At 43.7% G+C, this 22,063-nt stretch overlaps 5 protein-coding genes across 5 annotated transcripts; 3 read left to right on the top strand and 2 right to left on the bottom strand.

The window, feature by feature from the left end:
- Positions 1-977: 977 nt before the first annotated feature.
- Positions 978-4,284, top strand: IL334_004403 (OPT family small oligopeptide transporter; the record flags this gene model as incomplete). The annotated part of the gene is made up of 16 exons (XM_062936121.1): positions 978-1,330; positions 1,389-1,551; positions 1,613-1,655; positions 1,725-1,798; positions 1,882-2,043; positions 2,112-2,360; positions 2,416-2,533; positions 2,602-2,645; positions 2,699-2,907; positions 2,970-3,166; positions 3,232-3,341; positions 3,398-3,666; positions 3,739-3,955; positions 4,027-4,039; positions 4,103-4,159; positions 4,214-4,284. The coding sequence occupies 16 exons, from the start codon at positions 978-980 to the stop codon at positions 4,282-4,284; spliced, it is 2,349 nt and encodes a 782-aa protein (XP_062792172.1).
- A 661-nt stretch (positions 4,285-4,945) lies between these two features.
- On the top strand, positions 4,946-8,467 carry IL334_004402 (uncharacterized protein; the record flags this gene model as incomplete). The annotated part of the gene is made up of 7 exons (XM_062936120.1): positions 4,946-6,046; positions 6,126-6,301; positions 6,372-6,851; positions 6,961-7,310; positions 7,392-7,612; positions 7,707-7,996; positions 8,068-8,467. The coding sequence occupies 7 exons, from the start codon at positions 4,946-4,948 to the stop codon at positions 8,465-8,467; spliced, it is 3,018 nt and encodes a 1,005-aa protein (XP_062792171.1).
- A 305-nt stretch (positions 8,468-8,772) lies between these two features.
- IL334_004401 (uncharacterized protein) lies at positions 8,773-9,279 on the bottom strand (the record flags this gene model as incomplete). The annotated part of the gene is made up of 1 exon (XM_062936119.1): positions 8,773-9,279. The coding sequence occupies one exon, from the start codon at positions 9,277-9,279 to the stop codon at positions 8,773-8,775; it is 507 nt and encodes a 168-aa protein (XP_062792170.1).
- Positions 9,280-11,850: 2,571 nt separating this feature from the next.
- Positions 11,851-17,221, top strand: IL334_004400 (uncharacterized protein; the record flags this gene model as incomplete). Its single annotated transcript, XM_062936118.1, has 16 exons — positions 11,851-12,063; positions 12,129-12,302; positions 12,360-12,704; positions 12,758-14,020; positions 14,078-14,094; positions 14,162-14,565; positions 14,688-14,748; positions 14,797-15,379; positions 15,440-15,582; positions 15,647-15,764; positions 15,820-15,895; positions 15,967-16,166; positions 16,252-16,494; positions 16,601-16,756; positions 16,844-16,980; positions 17,098-17,221. 16 exons carry the CDS (start codon positions 11,851-11,853, stop codon positions 17,219-17,221), a joined length of 4,257 nt encoding a protein of 1,418 aa, XP_062792169.1.
- A 219-nt stretch (positions 17,222-17,440) lies between these two features.
- On the bottom strand, positions 17,441-20,428 carry IL334_004399 (uncharacterized protein; the record flags this gene model as incomplete). The annotated part of the gene is made up of 11 exons (XM_062936117.1): positions 17,441-17,813; positions 17,881-18,009; positions 18,096-18,526; positions 18,595-18,678; positions 18,741-18,886; positions 18,950-19,151; positions 19,208-19,451; positions 19,509-19,684; positions 19,752-19,913; positions 20,025-20,279; positions 20,426-20,428. The coding sequence occupies 11 exons, from the start codon at positions 20,426-20,428 to the stop codon at positions 17,441-17,443; spliced, it is 2,205 nt and encodes a 734-aa protein (XP_062792168.1).
- Between the last annotated feature and the right edge of the window lie 1,635 nt (positions 20,429-22,063).

Raw genomic sequence — 22,063 nt, 5'->3', positions numbered from 1 at the left:
GATACGCCGGGACTATCCTCAACATCGGTCTCATGTGTCTTTCCACTCATTTCTCAGACTCAAGCTATATGAAAAATGATCCTCACAGGGGTTTTTCGCAATCCCCATACGATTGTCGATCGACCATTTGCTACCTCATTAGCTCGAAAACCTATCGAAGCACCCTTCAGGAATCGGGCAACTACAAGTATAGCTCTATCGGCATTCTAGCATTGTGTCAGATGATGCAATCGTATTGTAATGAAGTACCGTCGCTATCACCGAGGAAACGCCTTGCCCGCGGAAAAAGACAATTAAGGTTCTCAGCAGTCCGAAATAATCTTATGGAGACTTAATTTGTGGGAGTAAAACGAGTCGACATGTCGCTCCATGATAATCTTTGTTCATTTTATTGGCACGTCAGAAGTCCTCATCGTAGTTGTCGATCAAAACTAGCGCCATTCTCAGAGATATCAGCTGATCGGTAATATCCGACAGCTGACAACTTTTTGCGTGATAAGCCGTGCTGTGATTTTCCGTTGTCTTTTTTCGTTTTTTCAGCTCTTCCACTGCTTGCTTGGCAGCTAAATACGTACGCCCCTCCGGACTTAAGCATGTCGGAGGACGACGAGAGATAAGACAGCAAAATTGACGTCAACGTGCGACCCAAGGTGGACTGATCCTGAAACCCTTGAATTCAGTAAAGTTTAAATGACTGAACTTACAGATACTTTCAATCTATGGGATGATTAAACGCAAAGTATGCACGAGATTACAAATACTCATTGTGGCTTTGCAAACCGTCCCAGGTCAAAGAGAGGCGAAAAATCACGATGTTTAGCGTGCTTGACACGCAGTCAGCCGCAAGTAAGGGATTGCGTTCAGATTCAAACTTGTGATAGATAAGAGGATGGAAGCACTACATGAGATATAGCCTTATTCGTTAATCCCTTCCTCATCCCCTATTGAGGTAGTCCGTTCCCGAAATTTGACTCATCATGTCCAAAGTACAAGACGAAGAAATCCATCCTGTCCGTCGCGATGAGGTTGCATCCCTCCCTTCTCCTGACAGTGACGGAAAGGATGAAAAGTTTGATCTTAGTCCGGATCCATATGATAATCAAAAGACTTTAGGTTACGGGGATGAAGCAGTTCAATTGCAGATAGACGATTTTGAAAACCGGGATGAGAAATACGATTGGGATTCAGACGAATTCAAAAATATACCTGAACTTGTTCGACAAACCGTTAGTTTCGAGGATGATCCCACATTACCTGTAATGACATTTCGAGCGGTCCTTCTGTCGGCTATATTCTGTACCATTGGAAGTGTGATTTCTCAGATATCCTAGTGAGTTGATACCATGAAATTCAAATGATCTCGGCATTGACATAGCCTATGTCAATAGTTTCCGTACCACCACTGCCCATTTCCCCGTGTTCTTTGTCATTCTAGCCTCGCATCCTCTGGGCAAACTACTGGAGCGTATCCTACCTGATTACACCGTTCCATTGGGACGATTCTCGTTCTCGCTGAATGCCGGCCCATTCAATATCAAAGAGCATGTTATCGTGAGTGTTGACTCTCTTTTCCCACGCGTTTATGCGTTCACGTCGTGTATCCCATGTTCAGATCGGAATCGCAGCAAACGCAGGAAGTCAAGGTCAATGGGCTAGTAAGTGATACCTTCAATTCCAGGTTACAAGCAGGTTCTATAGGCTGACAAGCCTTGAACGTATTTCAGCTTATCTCCCTACGAACGCCGCATTGTTCTACAATATCACCATGGAGCCTGCCATAGCCCTCTTTTTCGGCTGGGTGAGTGATGACCAGTGTTCCTCAATGACCACTTCAATGAATGACCACTTCAGTAAGCTGACGTTGATCTTTCTATCTGCCAGGGCGCATCCTTACTTGGTTTCTCCTTTGCTGCCATGGTCCGACCGATCCTCATCGATGATCCAGCTTTCATCTTCCCTTTATCCCTTCAACAAGTCACAGTGTACCGAAGTATACAAGGGACATCGGACTTGCACCTCGAGCGATCTCGAAAACAGATGAAAGTAAGCTCTCGCAGATCTGTATCTTCACTAGTGCAAGTTAGACTGATATGATGCACCTGTTTTGCCAGGTTTTCTGGTTGATCTTTTTGGGGATGTTCATTTGGCAGTTCTTCCCTGAAATCATCTTTCCATTCGTTGCTGCTTTAGCACCTTTATGTTGGTTTGCAAGTAAAAACCATACAGTCAATTTTCTGGGAGCAGGACGAGGCGGTATAGGATTATTCAACATAACCCTAGATTGGTCGAATATTACTTCTACCGTGATCACCTATCCTTATAGTGTCCAAGTGACTGTCTTTGTTTCTTTCGTCATAACAGTAAGTAATCCTTTTGCCCATGCGACATCTGTTCACATACTGTGGGTCAACGTAGACTTGGATTTTGATTCCTGTCGCGTACTTTGGAAACCTCTGGGGCTCACCGACATACAATATTATGTCGAATGGAGTTTTCCAGAAAAATGGCACTGCATATCCTTTCAATAGTCTCCGTGAGTCAAGGAACAATTAGGAGTAGCTCATCAAACCCACAAAGGCTGAATTGAAACGTTCAATCCAGTATACACGGATGCCTCTGGCTCTCAGGTTTTCAATGAAACTAGGGTAGGTCATATCCATCCAACGTAGTATCATAACGGCTGATAGTGGCTGGCCAGTACCAAGAGGTTGGTCTTGCTTACTCCGGTGCCCAATATCTGTGGGAGATCTTCATGTGGTATGCTTCATACATCTCATCGTTCGTTTGGTGCGGTCTCTTCCTCGGTCCCAACATCTTACATGTATACAAATCCTGGCGAGCCAAAAAAGCTGCTCATACTGATCGTTTGAGTCTTCTCGCTGCCAAGTATCCTGGCCTAAAGTGGTGGTAAGTCCGGTCATTCGCGATCTTTACTATCGTTTCATGCTAATTGTACATTTTCATCGCAGGGAGTGGGCCCTTCTTACAATAATCCCGTTCGTCATGCTTCTAGCCGTCATTGTAACCAAAAAATTATACATGTCAACTTGGACGTACTTTGTTGCTCTTGGGTTCGGCGCTGCTGCTATGTTGCCCATGAGTTTAGTCTACGCCATGTCAGGATTCCCGATGAAGGTCGGCTTCTTCAATGAGCTCGTCTATGGATGTGAGTGGCAGAGTTGTGTTAAGTGAAGAGATCATGTCAACTAATCATGAACTCCTTCTCGATAGACATGATTGATGCAAAAGGATCATCTCGTCATCCACTTGGTCAGCTTGCATATCGAATCATTTCTGGTAATGTGTGGTACGATGCTAGAACAGTGCTAGAAGATCAAAAGGTTAGTCCTATTGTTCTTAGGCACAAATGGGGACACAGTGTTGATGTATACTTCAGATCGGTCATTATTTCCACATACCACCAAGACAGGTAATTGGCGCGCAGATCTTGGCAAATATGCTAGCTTTACCCGTCAATTATGGGGTGATGCGCTGGGTACTAGCTTCCAAATTCGATTATGTTAGCGGCAAGATTCCTGATCCAGCAGGTCAATGGACAGGTCAAGATTTCAAAAGTTATAATACTGCTGGAGTCCAATACGCACTCGTCGGTCCTAAAAGACTATTCGCTTCTTCTGTTTACCAACCAGTCACATATGGCTTTGTGTGAGTCCAAAGTCTATACCACTTGGAACGGCAAAGAACTGCAGAAGTCGAAACTAATGTGTCGCTATGTAGAGTTGGAGCAGGCGCCCCATTAATCATCTGGCTTTTACATAAGAAATTCCCAAAAGCAAAATTCGATCTTTGGAATACCACCATCTTCTTCTCGGGAGCAGCTACTTTCTATGGTAATTTGAGTACAGGTCCTTTCACCACTTTCCTGGTCGGAACATTCTGGAATTTCTTCTTGTTTAGGTATAGAAGAAAGTTCTGGAACACATACGCTTATATCGTAAGTAAATAGATCAAACCCGCTTGTAAACAAATACGAAGCTGACTCAGTATTGCATGTGTATCAAAAAGACGGGTGCTGCCGGTAAGTATTTGTAATGCCTCGTACCGGCTAGTAGAACTTTCTCTGACGGCCTTGCTTCTGTAGCCGACACGGGGTTCAATTTCAACCTTTTGTTCATATTCGTGTTCTTGAGTACTACAGGTGAGCTTCCTGTTCATGACGTTGTCGTGAAGACTGACGGACACCGCTCATTAGGCGCTGTAATGCCTTACTGGTGGGGAAATAACAAGGACTCGATTGAGCGATGCTTTGCTTTGAAAAAATGAACGGTTATGGTATATTGTGTCACGAAGACTCTGCTGGTTTTCTGAGATATTGAGTGATTATTCGAATCTCTGAAAACTTGGAATTACATTATGAATTAAGGTCAACGAATGTTGATGTGTACGAAGTATATTCCTAGATCAAATTGATTATGGGCAATTGTGTGCCCGCTGTATGGATGGGGAAACACGTCTTATCTTGGATCAAGATAGAAAAAAAATGGTCATGAACTTTCTTTGATTCTTCTACTTACACGAGCTACCTACGAAGCCGTACTATTGTTCTTAGACGTGAAATCATCGATTAGTCCTTCTGTTCCCAAGTTTTCCCACCACACTAAGATATGTTGGAGCATACCGTTGTAGCTCTTACGTGGGTTCAGATACATACGCACGCATTTCCATTCATTGATATGCTTCATTCTAGTCTTATCCCCCATTCCCCATTGTCCTCGGGGACTGTCGGCTAAATGCCGAATTTGCCACAATACATTTCGACCCCCTTTCGTCTTTTGAGCCCCGTGATCCCCCCCTCGCCCGTCCTCCTCCCTGCCCCTTCTCTCTCTCTCTCTCTCGTTCATCCAGACAAAAACAACACATCAAATTACAATCTCATCCATCCCAACCATAGCATGCAGGATCATCAGTCACGGTGAACTACGAGATGGATCCGAATAGATCCTTCTCTGCATTGGGGCAACATAATCCATCATCTGATACCGCAAGCAGTAATAGACCTAAATACGATTATACATTACCACCCCTCAATCGGACCGAATCGGCTTCCTCTTCCTCTTTGTACAATCAATCCGGCTCAACAGTCAACCACTATACCATGAATGACGAACGATCAGGTAACAAGAAACGAAGTGCGATGGAGGGTGATATCGACAACCGAGGATTACCAAAACCTAGAGCGAATTCGTCATCATCCGCTCATGGTCAAGCTAAGAAAGAATCCGATAAAAATGTTGATGGGGAACCCGGACCCAGAAGGGCGGCACAAGCATGTTTACGATGTCGGAAACAGAAACTGAAATGCATCGGTGGATGGCCATGTAATAGATGTACGAAATCAAAGAATGTTTGCGATTTTGGCAGACCTGGATTAGGAGGACCTGGAGGAACTGGATCAAGCGTTAATGACGGCGGTGTATCGACTGAAGCAAACGCTAGATTAGAACAATTGGAAAGCAGTGTTGCCAATCTGCTGGCTGGTCTCGCAGGTGGTAATAGCAATGGTATGGGTGGATCGTCAAGCTATCCGAATGGTGAACTATTACATACTTTCGATCCCGTCAAAAGAAGATCAGAAACTCTACAGACTGAATCGGGCGCACCTTACCCTTCACAAAATGCAAGTCAATACGCTCAGAGTATTCCACCTCCAACGCATGTGAGACCACTGGATCCGCCTAGAGTGGGAATGAATCCAGTCACAACTCTGCCGATGAACCATAACCCCACAACATCAACCTCACCTGATGATCCTGTGATGTTCCAGAACCATGTCAGATTTACTTCTTCGCCGAATGCAACTTTCGTACCCCATAACCAATCGCCTTCAGGTTTTTCCTCAAATGGTACAGGTCCAAGTCCAGCAAGTGCAAATGCAGTAGGGAGTGCAGGTAGTGTCAGTGGAGATTTGCTGAAAGACCCGCTGGTGAAGAAGAGGAAAGGAAAAGGTCAAAAAGCAGAGGAACGGCTAGCAGCTGCGACAGAGGGAGACTTTGCTGAACCTCCTTTCAAGGCTTTGGTATATCAAGTGAGTCATCGACGCCCAAACATTTTTCTTGTGTTACAAATTGTTATCTCCTCGTCCACTAACAGTCTCCTTTGCTTAGCCTTCGGTGTGGGACAATCGAGAACAATCGAGGCGAAATTCTCCGCAGCCAAGTCAACCCCCCAGTCGGGATGAGATACCACCTGGAACATATGAAAAGAGGTTCATGAATGACAGAGATGATCCAGTCAATACGGAGCTGGTTGACGTACAGATGGCAGAGATCTTGTTTGCTTTGTACGTTAATATCCCCTTGAACCATCCTGTATCATAGCCCTAGCTGACTATTGCATCTCTCGCTTATTAGCTTCATTGACCACTGTCACCCTTTCTTGCCGATCGTAAATGTTGCCTTGGATGATGCTTTCAACACGATTCGACAATCACCCTTCTTGATCTCAGCAATTTTAGCAGTTGCTGCACGGTTTTATATCAAGTTCACGTCTCGGTCTCCAGGAGCAATGCCTACGCTTGATCCGGCCATTCCTTCACGGCTAGCGAATCTTGCTGAAGCTCATCTGAGTAACACCATTCTCAGAAAGCAACATGCCTTATCTGATGTTCAAGCTGTTCTGTTGTTATCCGCTTGGGGATTACAAAGTGGGGGTAGAGGTCCTGATTCGTGGGTTGTCACTGGACATGCCGCTAGGATAGCCAGAAGATTAGGTGTACATACGTTACTAGGTCAAGCTGCAGAGATAGCTAGATTGACTAGACCAGGTACATCAGAATGGGAAAGATTGGAACAGTTTATGCCTCAATGGAGAACTTGGCTATGTTGGTTTTGGTGAGTTCGAGAGTTGTGCTTCTCGTGGCATCTACGACAATATATCCCTTGATGCATGTTCGACGAGTAAGCGAGATCAAGTAACGCTGACGCATAAGCCTCGTAACAGCTTCGACGGATTCCTTTCGTTGGGTTTCGGTCGACCTCAATCAACTCAATTTGAGACTGTCGATGAACAAGGATTTCTCCAAATTAGATTGAATCAAGCTCTCCCTAGACCGGGATCCACACCTTCTATCTCATTGTATGGCGATGTCTATATTGCTGGACAGGTACAACTGACTCAAATTGGAAGAGATCTGATCAATTGGGGTGAAATGCTGGCTGATCCAAGAAGCGCGCTATGGGCCGATCCAAAAAGAGCAGATATGTTTCATGATAAGGAACTAAACGTTGGAAATATGTTCAAAGATTTAAATGCTAGATTAGATGAATGGAGCAGATTATGGGTGTGGAGTGGTGAGTTGCGCTTCCGATCAAACCCCTTACTTAGGGAATATATCAGAAGCCCTCAAGCTGATTCACTAGGGCATGTCATAGGCTCCCCGTATACTATGTATCTCGGATCGTCGGCACGTATTGCACGACTTCAAGCGGATCACATGCGTTTATGTCTAAATTCGTTCGCGTTAAAATCAGGTCCTGAAGAAGATGAATTAGTAGCTCAGTGTCTGAAAAAAGCATTGAACGCTGCCATGTCAACCATTCAAACTCATCACGAAAGTAGTCAAACAGACCTGGCACTAAGCTTCGCGACTGATGTGAGTAGCCACTTTATCTCTATCCATCCCTTGTTTCCTGTGCTGAGGTCTCTCGAGCGTGATTCAAGCTAAATTCATCATCCTTCTCCATTAGTATCTCACAATAACATTAGCTCAAGCAGCAGTCTTCTTAGTTCGGATAGCGAAGGCTTCACCCGTGGTACATTCCATAGTCAACATCGATCTATCCGTCATTTCATATTACTTGAAAATGAGTATAGATCTGCTTGAGATTGGGGAACTGAGCGAAACAAAAGTATCCACTTATCTAGCTAAGACAATTAGAGATATCGCTAGAGCTGCTGAAATCAGCGGAATAGGGTTACCACTTGCAAGAATGGGGGCCTCTGGAGACGGCGACGGCAGTGAACAAGGTATTGAGAGGTGAGCTGGTTATTGCTGAATTACTGAAGAGGTGAGGCTAACCAGTCTCCTTACCGCAATTCTTGTGGTAGGCCACAATCATCACATAATCATACCGACTCAATCCAACCTAATTTGCTGGAATCAACCCAAAATGACTTATCGACTTTTGAAATGGATTCATTCTTACAATTTGAGAACTCAATGGATTTGGGCTACTTGTTAGGTTTACCTGGTGATAATTCCTTGTTATTACCAAATACCAATCCGCCATTCGGTAATACAGGTACCAACACTCCCAATTCAAATTTGCTAGGAACAGGTGGGAATGGACCACCGCTCAATAATCCGGGAATCAACGGGAATAATGGGTTCAATGCGGAATTCGCTTATGGAATGAACGGGATTGGAAGTTATGGTTTAACAGGAATGTGGTTTGGTGATAATGATGAATTAGGTGGAAATGGACAAGATGGCAATCAAGGGCAATGAGTGATAATGATGGATATGTAATGTGAGAAAGAAAGGCAGACGACGCCTATCTCTGCAAGTATCCTGTTCACATATCCTGTTACTTGCTGTGAATAACTACTGTCTAACCTCCCAACTCATCGGCAAAAGGAATGCATGACGTAGCTCGTTTGTATATGTATGAATTACGGAGCAATTTCTCCTCTTGTATCTGCCTGCGAGTGATTACCTTTCTCCTAGTTTTTTCGGTGCGCACTACGACCTGTCCTGGTCTACTGTAAATATTTCAATACAGACTCGACCAGAACGGCTTCCTTTTCGTGGACTCATTTATCTTGGGTAGAATGGCTAAAGTCCATCTTCTGTAACATTTGTTTTACATTTTCAACACGAGCGGTTTTGAGCATCGAATACTGTGCTGATAACCTTTCGGACATCTTGCCCAAAGCTGACGTGACGTTGGGCGAATATTCTGTCCCATTTAGCAGCATATTGGAGAAAACATTATGATATTCGTCCAGCTCGCTTGTCAGTCTTTGTACTTCCAGATTCTGAATCATGCTTTCTGTTAACGTCTTGGTGATATCATTGGGCAATGTCGTGTATAGATATTGCTCCCTAGCTTCTCCTGTAACATAGTTATATCTATTCGCTCTATCATATGCCTCGCTCACTAATTTTGAGAGGGTTTCGGATTGAATCTCGGCAACTTTCGTTGTGCGTTTCTCGACAAATACTGTATAATGCGCCATCGATGTTTCGATCTCGGGATTGTTTCTGCTGGGCTCTTCGCTTCTGGAAGGATATCCATGGCTACCTGGTAATGTTGACATCTGTATCGATTGGTGTCGTTATCGACAAAAATGTGCGTTGGATGTAGATGAGTGGAGAAGTCTTCTTGGTAACCAACAAAACAAGATGATGCCCAAGCGAAGGTGCTTTTCTTACAAGTGTACAGTAGCGTTGTATAGATAGAGCCCGCATTTTTGCACTAATAAGCAGTTCATCGAGTCAGTTCAACGTCTTCGAATCGAGAAGTAGTTTCGTGTACCGTATATAAATGGACAATGGAAAGATTTATACGTTCTTGCACCGATCAAAGGGTAGATATGTAATGCTGTGTCAATGCTGACGCAGCAAGACTATTTTGAGCTGGAACGATCGCTGAACTCTGCTCTGGGCGGAATCATAGAGGAGCGTAGTACCGCAATTCAAGGGCCGTCAAATCTTTCAAGAGGTTGAAAGGAGACTCAATAATGAGATGATGCCAATCCCACATAGTCTTCGAGTTGAGATGTTTTGAGAAGCTATACTCCTCAATATGACTAAGTATTGAGTTGATCGTGTATGCTCAAGAGGAAGCGTAGGTGGCGAGGATAAATGGTCCTGTATTGGGCAGAGGCTACGTAATTGGGATCAAGTACAGCAGTGCACGTCAAAACGGACAAACGCCGACATGCATTATGGACAGTGTGTCAATATCGCATACCAGTTCGTTCATCTATATACATGTGTCAGAATGTAAAAATGACTAACGTTTATCATCTGATCGCCAATGGATATAAATAGTCTTGAGAGAGGTAAATAAACTATTCGAATCAAATAATTGACTACTCGCCTCAACATCGAACACAACGAGACCATTTCATCTGAAGAAGCCGGAATCACTCCCAGTCCAGTCACCAGTAAAAAGCTGGTAAGCTGTTGGTTCCACATCGATGCCTGCGAACAGTTCGACAATCTCATCATCTTGTTTATCGTATGCTGGACCTTCTTCGAGCTTGATTATGGAGGCGTGATTGTTCTTTTTCGCCCAAGAGTTCAATTTCCTGCGAGCTTCAAAACGGCAGATGCAAAGCTGTGGGTTCGTTTTGCACGCTTCCAATTGCTCAGCCGCAACCATCTCTTCAATTGTCTCCTGCATCTTTGCATCTTGACCGTCATAATTTGCTAAATAAGGATCGTAATCCTTACGTACCTTTCTCTCAGCACCTCTACGTGTCATATCTTGTCGTTTCACAAAATTCAAGCAAGCTAGACGCACTGACGATCATGATGTGTTGGCTGATGCAGTGTTACCTTTATGCGGAGGGCTCTCTCCAAAATGCATTGTATCTCCCACCCAAGGAGTCGGAGAACGTGGGTATCGGAGGGCACGGTGGAATTAACGCAAGCAGATCCCGTTTGGGAGTATGGATTGTAAGATGTCTCGAAGTGGTCTATGTGAACAAGGTTATGGGGAGCTTGGTGAGTTCCAGACTGCTGAGGGGAGCTCCAAGTATTCGTGCCAACATCCTGTCCCCTATGAGACTCCGGCTGGGGGTGAGCATAAGGAGTCATATTGCCGGTGTAAGCATTCTCCCAAGAGTAGTGTTTCAATGCCGTTCCGTTCTCAGATATCGCATTGGAAGGCAGCCCAAGCGAACAATCTATTGCGTTCGGATGAAGGGGTGGAAGGCTGCTTCCGCTGAGATTGGTATACCCGTTATATGAGCTACCTGGGTGAGGAGCAGTATCCTGGGCTGAAGGAAGGTCTTAGATAAGCTCTCCAGGGTTGAGAAAAAGCATGATTAACGAGAGGTGGACTCACTGTAAGATATGTTTGACTGCCAGGGCAAAGGATTATCCTTAGGGTCATCTGGATCGCGAGGATTGTAAGACATGATGCTGAAAGTCGCCCGTGCGATCTTGTGTATGGTGTGTAGATGTGGCCCTCTAGGTGACAATTGATGCTGATACTTAGTATGATGAGGTGAGCAGGAGATAGCTATATATACACCTAAAAGCTGCGAGTTCTGTTTTCTTGACGGTCCCCCGCTCTTCTTTCATTTCAAAGGAGGAAGTCTTCTTGTGCGACATAATAACGTTTCACTTAGCAGGGATGAAAAAAGGAGAAAACACAAAGAGAAGACGATGCGCATCGTCAAGATGATGATGCCAGAGCTCGAGGGCGAGCTACACCTTTATGAACCAGTTGAATGCTTTTGATCCATTGACCAAAAGCGAACATATACTCCTGAAAAAGGATCTGAACTTCGTCTGATGGTACAAATTCGGCAGGTCCTCGGTATGGAGCTGAGTGATGAAGATCGCAGGTTTTTACTTCCATTATCTATCCAGCATGAAGTAGACCAATCGCCTTGAATTTTGCATTTATGCAGATACCACCATCACATCAATTGGAAAAGATGATACTGAATATACCAATATTCATCTTGTCTTCTCGCCACGGTCGGAGGAGTGCCACCAAATTTGCTATTTTCTTGATTGTGTTTTCGATCTCAAAGGAACCGGTGGAGGATGTTCATGAAATCCAAAAGTTCAATCTCGACCTCATCTCTGTTCTTTTCATACTAGATACTACACAGGTCAGACTAAGCCTTGGGACTCCTCATAGCTGGAACATGGCTCCCAAGAAACGACCTACGAATGTAGTTCGATCCGGGAATGCCGGCAATTCCACCAAGCCCACCAAAGAGAAAGAGAAGGATGAAGCCGCGAAAACAGATGGTCCACCTAGACCACCACCTCTATTTCCAGCAGGATACAAATCACCGCTGACAATGTTGAACGAGAAATGTCAGAAAATGGGCTGGGAGAGACCAACAGTAGAAACAGTGAGTGTAATCTAGCATTGCTAACATTTATGTTTTGAATCTCAAGCTCACACAGTCGCGGTCAGCGTCCAAATAGAGGTTCGGATCCTCAAACTTTTACTGGTTTCGTGATACTGAAAAAGCGAGTCAGCAAGAACGTATACAATCTGGATGAAGTCCGTTTGCAACCTCACACACCTTTGGCAATAGAGACTTCGGCAGAAGCTCGGCATTATGCAGCTACATATGCCTTGTTCAGAGTGAGCATTTGTTTTCTCCTATTTTTGCTTTGGATCTGGACATTGATATCCAGATAGTTCTGCTCTCATTTACCTATGTCTATGACTCTTCCACCGACCATACGTCCTTATTGGTCCACTCTTACAGCTGAGAAGGCAGCTTCACCTCCACATCAAGCATGGGAATATGACCCGGATCCATTTTCTGCTAAGAAGGAAGTCGAAAATCGTCAAAGTAAAAAGAAAGAAAAGGAAGCTGCCAAAGAAGCAGATGAGGTTGGAAGAGGTGCAGGATCAAATGGAAGGGAAACACCTGCTACTAGAGAAGCAGCCAAAGGTGGCGGTGGAGTGGAGTGGGAAAGAGCTCCAGAGGTGAAAATGGCTTCTAGCTTGAGGGAAACTGTGGAAGCAACCGTTCGAAAAGTGAGCCTTTCCTTATGAATCGAGAAATAGAAAGCAGACTGACACTGCTACAGATGATGCAACAATTTCCCTCTGCTGTGTTGGAAGCAAGTCGAGATGCTACCGCTACAGCTTCTACTGCTCCTTCTGGCGTTTCCACTCCTTCCCTTGATTTGGTCTCCCTAAAATCCCAATTAACTAATTTAGGCTTTCGAATAACTCATATCACGTCTGCTCTCTCTGCTCTTTCCGCTGCGAACGCTCGTCTACACTCTTCCTCATCTTCGACCAGAGACCCGCTCGTTTTATCTCTCAGCATTCTTTCCCCTTTGGAAGCAGCGATCGAATGGCTTCTACTTCATTTACCGGAAGACGACTTACCACCTCGATATAGACCTTCAAGCTCTTCAGCAGATTTCATCACTGGTGCATCTACCACGAGCGGAGGTAAAACAGCTCTTGTGAAGGGCTGGTTAGTGGATAAATTGGTCAAACAAGCTGGATTTCCTAGAAAAGCAGTAGAAACGATTTTAGCTGAAGAACAAAGAGAATCGGTAGCTTTGGATCTGTTGGGCAGACGACTTTGTGGATGGGAATCAGATGAAAGTGGTTGGGGAGTCGACGAATATGGAGCCGGCTGGTCGGGAGACGAAACAACTGAAGATGAACGACGGATCACTCGAGAAGAAGAGATTATGGCATTGGAAGCTGTTTTGGGAGAACGATATGAACAGATATCAGCAACAGAATCAGCTGTAGAAATAATATCAGAGACAACAGCAGATCAAATAAAGCTACATATCCTCTTTGACCAGGATTCACCGTATCCCTCGCCGGAATATCCCACACATACACCATCGTTCTACATCTCGTCCAACACTTTACCAGCTTATATACGACTGCACCTGCATGCACAGATTCTTCGAGCCTTCAGAGATCCTGAAAGACATGATCTGACGTCGGTATTGGAATCCGGCTCGGGAGGAGCTATTCTGATCATGGTAGAATACCTCGAATCCACGCTCACAGAAGTACTGGAAACGCCACCTGATGTTGGAGAGGTGACCAAATACCTCATCCCGAAGGTCGAAGACGTGATCTCGTCTAAGCCGAACGCACCGGTGAAAAGGAAACACAAACAAAGCAGGGATACATATACACGCAAACTACCTACAGCAGAAGAAGAAGAAGCAGTGAAGAAAAGACAGAAAGGCATGCTGGATGATCCAACTTATGCGCCGATGTTATCCGATCGCATGAAATTGCCTGCGTGGAAGGAGAGAGATAATATTACGAAAGCATTGGAATCGAATAGAGTATTGGTCGTCGTTGGTGAAGTGAGTGTGCCCCTTCTATGCTGCAATGCTTTCCGATTGCTCACTTATCTGTCTTAGACTGGTTGTGGTAAGAGGTATGTGTCGAAGACTTATAGACTGATACGGATGTCGTGGAGACCAAGCTTAGATATCATGCTGCAGTACACAATTACCTCAGTTTATACTAGACCACGAAATTGAAGCGGGTAGAGGCGCATCAACGAGCATCGTCGTCACTCAACCTAGACGAGTGGCAGCCATGGGAGTTGCTGCTCGAGTGGCCCAAGAGCGACTGGAAGACGTGGACAAGTCTCCAGGAACTGTCGGATACGCTATTCGTGGTGAAAGGAAATCCTCGTCTGACACAAGGCTTTTATTCTGTACCACTGGTGTAATATTGAGGAGACTTGGTAGTGGTGATCCTGATTTACTGGGAGTCAGTCATGTCGTCGTTGATGAAGCACACGAAAGAGGTGTGGATACAGATTTATTGATCTGCCTGTTAAGGGATTTGCTGGAAAGGAACAAGACAATCAAGGTTATTTTGATGTCTGCTACTATCAATGGTGAGTAAATGGCCAAGGCTTTGTCGAGTGGGAAGGCTAATAATAGGCAATTAATAGAGCAAATCTTCATTAGTAAGCTGTATAGCAGATCTGAGCTCGAACCCTCAGCTAATGTTGCTCAGACTACTTTAATGGATGTCCGAGTCTCACCATACCTGGGTTTACTCATCCTGTAACTGATCAGTGAGTCTCGTCCCTTACTTTTCTAATCTCACTCACAACTCCTGTCAGTTATCTCGAAGATGTGATATCAGAAGTACGCTATAAACCTCAAGCATCGCGGTTCGGACCACGACAAACAGAAGAACAGAAAGCGTCTATTCGAGCTGAGTTTTCGAAACTCAACCTCGACCTTGATTCTCAACGTGCATTAGAAATTCTCGCTGCATCCGATAGGATCGATTATGGACTCGTTGCAGCAATCATCAAACACATAGTGGACAACGCAAAGAGTACAGCCGGTGCGATATTGATATTCATGCCTGGTGTAATGGAAATTCGACAATGTATCAATGAACTACAGAGTTCTTCACTTGGCCCAGTCGAAATCATGGCTCTGCATGCCAATCTCTCTTCGGCCGAGCAAAGGACAGTTTTTTTACCCACTGCTCCAAGGAGGAAAATCGTCGTAGCGACCAATGTAGCTGAAACTTCAGTCACCATTCCTGATGTGATTTACGTCGTGGACGGAGGAAGAGTAAAAGAAACTCAATATGATGCCGACAACGGTATGCAAAAGTTGGTGGAATGTTGGACTAGTAGGGCTTCAGGAAGACAAAGAAGAGGTCGAGCAGGTCGAACTCAACCAGGACAAGTGAGTTACAATTCTGTGTTCACGAATCATCTCCGCATGCTGAACATGATGAATGAACAGTGCTATAAGCTGTATACCCGAAGAACGGAAAACAATAGCATGCCTCGATTCCCTATTCCTGAGATCCTGAGAACACCACTAGAAGCATTGTTCTTACAAGTGAAAGCGATGAACGAAGACACGGATGTAAAAGAGTTCTTGAGGTCAGCTGAAATTTGCAGGATAATGACTCCGAGTAAGGTTACTGACACACCGTATTTCTTGTAGTAAGGCAATAGACCCGCCTAAGATGGACGCCATAAATGCGGCTTGGCAGACACTGCAAGACCTCGGGGCAGTCGAGAGTGAAGATCATAAAAGTCGATTAACGGCATTAGGTCGTCATGTAAGCAGCCTCCTCCCGTAAACGTCGTCTGACACGCCGCTTACTGCTTGAATAGATGAGTATGATTCCTGTGGATCTGCGACTGGCCAAGATGCTGGTTCTCGGAACGATTTTCAAATGTCTCGATCCTAGTAAGTATATCTATCCTTCGGTGCAATTAAACAGCCGTGACTGGTGTGACTGACAGTTTTATCTGGTATAGTACTTACCATCGCTGCTCTTTTATCGTCCAAGCCACTGTTCACATCTCCAATGGAAAAGCGGGATGAAAGCAAGAAAGCTAGAGAGTCATTCTCTTGGGCAAGATCCGACTTACTGACGGATGTGAGAGCCTATGATGCTTGTATGGCTGTAAGAGAAAAAGGTGGAACGCATAGCGCAGTAAGGCATTTCTGCGAACAGGTAAGTCTCGAAATTCACTTTTTCATTAGTCCGGTCTCATGTGGTATCGGGTGCTAAAATGAACCGATATGTTCTGACCGAATAGAACTTCATCAGTCAGACCACTGTTAGAGATATTACTTCACTTCGATCAGATTTCTTAACAGCTTTAACTTCAATCGGATTTATCCATCCTTCCCAATCTGAGATCACCAAGTTCAGCGTCCATTCAAAGATTGATAATTTGGTCAAAGGAGTTATAGTTGGAGGTTTATATCCTAGAATAGCAAGGATAGCAATGCCAAAAGCTCAATTTGAGAGAGTTCAACAAGGTGCTATACAAAAAGACGTCAGTGTAATCCCAAACCATCAGTACCTCCTTCATCGTCCCTGCCTAATGAAGGGATCACGGTGTCTTGCTAGGTTGTTTTGCGAAGCTGATATCGGATTTGTAGCATGAAGCGAAAGAGGTCAAAATGTTCGATTCATCAGGAAGAGTATTTATCCATCCCACCTCGGTACTATTCAATGAGTCAGGATTCAAATCTGGTTATTTGACCTATTTCGGTAAAGCTGAAACGTCAAAAGTATTTTTAAGAGATGCAACCGAGGTGGGTTTTTTTTCATCTTCACTACGCTTGATCTCCGTGAAGTCAAGCAGACCTCAGTGAAAACTTGATACATGTTTTTGATTTTAGGTACCATTGTATGGCTTACTGTTATTCGGAGGTGGGATAACGATCAATCACTGGGCGGGAGGTATAATGATTGGGAAAGACGGTTTTGTCAAATTAAGAGCTGGTACTAGAATTGGTGTTCTATGCTCACAGCTGAGGTGAGTTTCCTCCTATTTCCTCCCAATCTCCTAACAGAACCGTAATCAAAGGGTTTGGGTGATCGACGACTCGTAAATGTGAAATTGACTTTGTTTTTCCTTTTTCGATTGCAATAGACGGTTACTCGATGCTCAACTTGCTGAACAGATCGAGTCCCCACATGGTATAGACATGTCAGGTCATGAAGAAGTGATTGGAGCAATGATGGCTTTGTTGCAAAGGGATGGACTCTCTTTGTGATAAAATACAGTGTCATAGTCATTTGCAGTATTTGCTCATCATGGGGTCGAAATAATATAGATTAATTAGATCTTTAGTTTGATATTTTGCATTATGCATCGGAACAAACGCATTGGAACGAGACCAAAATCAATGGAACAAATAATATATGAAACGTAACACTCGTACACGATGGGGGTCCATCTAAACTTAACCTAAACTTCTCTCAAAAATATAGATTTAAACACCGATCCTTTGAACTACTTTTTTCATTCCAGTGAATTTAACAGTTTCTCTTTTTTCCATTACGTATAGACATCTTTCTAAAGCGTGTTGGGAATAACCTTGACCTGATACGAATTCTCTTACAAGTGATTGATAGGAAGTCGTCCAACCAATTGGTAATCTTCTTTTCAATTCTTTTTCGATTTTTTCGATTTCATCATTCAATTCTGTTCTTGATAATCCTTCAATACCAGATCCGATGGATACCGCATTCATTGTTGAAAATTTGAATAATCGAATAGATTCTTCTACGTGATGTGGTAATACGCTTGGTGAAAGTGTTATTTTAGCTAATGATTCAGATATTCGGATGATCGCTTCAAGTTGTCTAAGAGAAGCAATATCAATTAGCTTTCAGCCCTGATATAATATTTTAAGCTAAGTCATCAACTCACCGAACCGTAATGGGAATGGAACTTCTTTCATCGTTGTCTCTCTCCACTTGTGCGACTTCTTTTCTTAATCCAACGAAATGAGATGAGAGCATCTCCGCAGCTTCAGTACTCAATCTTGGTGCACATCGTCTGTCGATTCGATCAATATCATCAGCTTTCCAGTACAAATGACCCACATAACAAGTTTCACACAGATGGACCAAGTTTCAACTCACGATTTACAATAGGAAACATATCTTTTCATTTTCTCAATATCGATTTCACCTACAACTTCATTCTCATTTTGTCTATTCATGTGAATATTCATTACGTGTTTCGCTATGGTTCTATCTCTAGCTTCATTATGTTCATCTTTGACAATGAAAATCATATCGAATCTTGATAAAATCGTAGTTTGGAAATCTATATTTTCTCCAGGTGATTTCATATCGTCATATCTTCCGAAAACAGGATTGGCAGCAGCTAATACCGATGTTCTTGAATTTAAGATGGTCGTTATCCCCGCTTTTGCAATTGATATCGTTTGTTGCTCCATTGCTTCATGAATTGCCACTCTATCTTCATCCCTCATTTTATCGAATTCATCGATACACACTACTCCTCCATCAGCAAGGACCATAGCTCCCCCTTCAAGGTAGAATTCTCGCTAAAATTGTCACACGCATCAGCTGAATGTCTCGGGACTCAGGATGTGATAAAAGCTAATTTACTTACAGACACAGGGTCACGTTGAACAGAAGCAGTCAAACCTGCAGCGGATGAACCTTTACCAGAAGTGTACACCGACACCGGCGATACCTGTACGGTGATTACAATATGAGCTTACTGGTTATTTGAAATGAAAGCGACGGCAAGCTCACCTTTTCCACAAATTTCAGCAATTGCGACTTCGCAGTACCGGGATCACCAAGTAATAGCACGTTGATATCTCCTCTGAGTCTCATACCATCAGGTAAGATCTTCTTACTACCTCCCATGAGTAAGCAAGTAACTGCCTTTTTAATGTCTAAGATTCGCGAGCGAGATGTCAGCTGATTGAGTTTTTCGAAAGGCTTAAGCATTAGCTTACCGGTGTTACCATAGATACTTGGCGCAACACTATTTGCGAAACGGTCGTATAATCCATCACTCCTTGCGAGCTGTTGAAACTCCTCTTCTTCTTCAGGTGAGAATACTCTCGAGCCCGCAGATGAAGCGAGGGTGGTATCCAACTCGATACCTAATACTCGTAAATATGGTTGTCGAAGTGCAGGAGCACCCGAAGTCTTCGCCTGCATGAAAAGGAGTGTCAGCTGACTTGCGAGACCATCACGACCCACTGACTCACATTTTTGGAGGAAGGAGCAAAAGTGGAGTAAATACCAGTGGCAATGATTCTCGAACCAGGAACCACTCTACCAGTGAGATATCTTTCCGCGTGTAACATCATATGTCTAGGTAATTCACCAACAGGCACCATATCTGGTGCTTCTTGAAGTTTGATAGTTTGTTGGTCTACGAATCTACACCTGTCATGTAAGATTACATATGGATCAAGGGGACAATCTTTGGGTTGACCTTCAGGTGCGGGTCTAGCAGAGTTGTACGTCAGCTGATTTGGGTAATCAAGCTAAGCTTAGCTAACTTACGCATCACATCTCCTAGGTAAAGCTGCTCTTTCACCACCCAATGAACTCGGCACTTTGACGCTTTTCACTGATCTACATCCTTTACATTGTAAATGTAATTCTGTAGCTCTTGATGAAAGTTGAGAAGCGTTAATGACGATACCAGGGAGTCGAACAAGGGTAGTAAGTGTATTTGCCTGCTCAAGATCAATCAGCTTTCCATTAGACTCATGCTTTCCGATACGGAAAAGCTTAGATACTAACTTGTAATTCTCTAAATTGAAGTAGATTCATTCCACTTCTGATTGTCACTTGCATATCAGGTATAGCATCAATTGCGGTGTTACTGGATTGACCTTGAGTTTGAGTTTGATCATTTGTAGGATGAAGTAACTGTCTTGCTAATCTAAGTAAAGCAGATTCGAGCTACACGCAGTTTATCTAAATCGTCAGCTACCAGTGCATTGAGAGAAGCTTTCGATTGTGTAGCTGACAGACGAGAAACAGAAAGAAAATGTGAGGAGGAAGGAAACTTACAAGGGGAATCATTTCACCAGGTGATTCTTGAATTTTCTGAGCTAATTCATTATTCCACGCTATCATATCCCTCAAATCAACTTCTAAGGTATGATGATGTAGGAGCAAAGCTGAACGTAAAGCATCTCGATAAGTGAATTGACCATTTATCCTGAATCCACTCAAGAAATCAAAGAATAATTTCTCAATTTCTGATAAACTGTTTTGTCCTGCTTCTCCTTGAAGGACGCCGACTGTCCATATACGACCTTGTTCCTGTACAGAATGACGAGGTTAGCAAATCATGACATCAAATGGAGACAGAGATAGGCTATGTCGTCCAGTAGGCGGAACCGGATGAGAGGATGTGGGTTGAGGTTGAATGCTGAACGCGAACGGGAGAAAGCGAGGAGTTGACTTACCATTTTGACGATTGGCTAATAAGGTGACTATCGCTTCAGAGGCTGAGTCTTGATAATGAGCAGCTGTTCGAGTGACAGACTACTAAGTGGATTGGATTTGAGGGAATCTCAATAGAATAGTCGGTGAATCTGTGAACTGATGACGATGATGATAATCTATGTTGAAGATGGTGAAGATGGTGAAGATGGTGAAGATGGTGAAGATGGTGAAGATGTTGAAGATGGTGAATGAGAACATTGGACAAGAACGCGTCTTTTTCCAGGAATTCGACTTACATACATGACAATTTACTACTTTCGCGACGCGACGATTTGGGTGGCTGATAAAGTAATAGTAGTCTATATTTATGACACCCACATAGACGAATGATCAGGTAACAGTAAAAACACTCCCCCACTTTCCTCCACTTTTGTATCGAGGGTTGCCTCGTTTTCAACCATCATTCCATAGTTGATTCATCTTTACATCAGCATCACTCGATTATATATCAATCGGTTTTCTGCGGTTTTAATTTTCCTACTTGACAACATAACCCTCCTTTACTAATTGATGCAATAAATACACGCTACGCCTTCACCCCTACACGTTGCATCAATACCAAAACAAATACCTTTTCTCGATCAAAACCTGATACCCGCTACTGTCAGATGGGATATCATGGTCTCAACGAGTCATATCCTCGGTCAGTGAACGGTACACCCGCGATCCCGATTGCACCTCATGCTACACAGCTCTGGCATCGACGAAACGTATTCTGCAGTCTCCTGAGCTTACTGTCAGGAAGAGAGAAAGGGAGGAGCAATGAACGTGAAAATCATGATCCGCTAATGAAACCTCATCAAACGGCAATACCGCTTATGCTTCCCCTCGCCACCGCCTTGGAGATTGACTTGAATACTTCCTTCATTATGAGTCATTGCGGCTGTATTATTGTCATGTCATGTCAAATCAGCTCCATTTGTTGTAAAACGTATATTAGCCGAGAAATGCAGCTCAAAGAGCAACTTTCACTGGCGAGTGAATAGGCGAAATGGCTATCCATTGTCTTGGAAATCAGATCACCGGGTTATTACACCAAACAATCGGTACGCTCCATGCGTATCAATCGATCAGAAGCGAATTATACAATCAAGAAAACGCCCCTCCGCTCTCCCTTCGTCTGCCCCTTCCTTGTCCTCTCTCCGTGAAAGTCGCTTTACAGGCGGGTCAGATCAACGAAAAAGGTACATGAACCGAATACATACCGATTAAACTCTTCATCACCCCTGTTATCATTACTAAACCACACATATCGTCAAACTGATTACGACAATATTATAGCTCCGGCCGGCGGTAAGCTATGATAGCATAACAATGAGAAAGGAGGGTTAAGACACGATGTTATAAAGTTTACCTCCCCTTGTTTGACCATACTATGAGTTCCTGGCTGAACTCGGAGCTATTTTGGCTTAATGAGTACCAGGAAATGGGGGTTTCAAAGCCAAGCCATGACTTGAAGGTGCACAGTCAATACCAAGTGTCATTCGGAATATTACCACTAATTCAAATTCCTCATATACCTGAGAAAACGATAATACAAACTGAACTAACGTATACCTCGTTCAGTACTAAAACATCTTGATGGTCTATATTTCCCT

This window comes from Kwoniella shivajii, chromosome 5, assembly GCF_035658355.1.
Source record: "Kwoniella shivajii chromosome 5, complete sequence".
In the NCBI taxonomy this organism is placed as follows: domain Eukaryota; kingdom Fungi; phylum Basidiomycota; class Tremellomycetes; order Tremellales; family Cryptococcaceae; genus Kwoniella; species Kwoniella shivajii.
The sequence above is the reverse complement of the archived record's forward strand: the minus strand, read 5'-3'. Positions and strand labels throughout refer to the sequence as shown.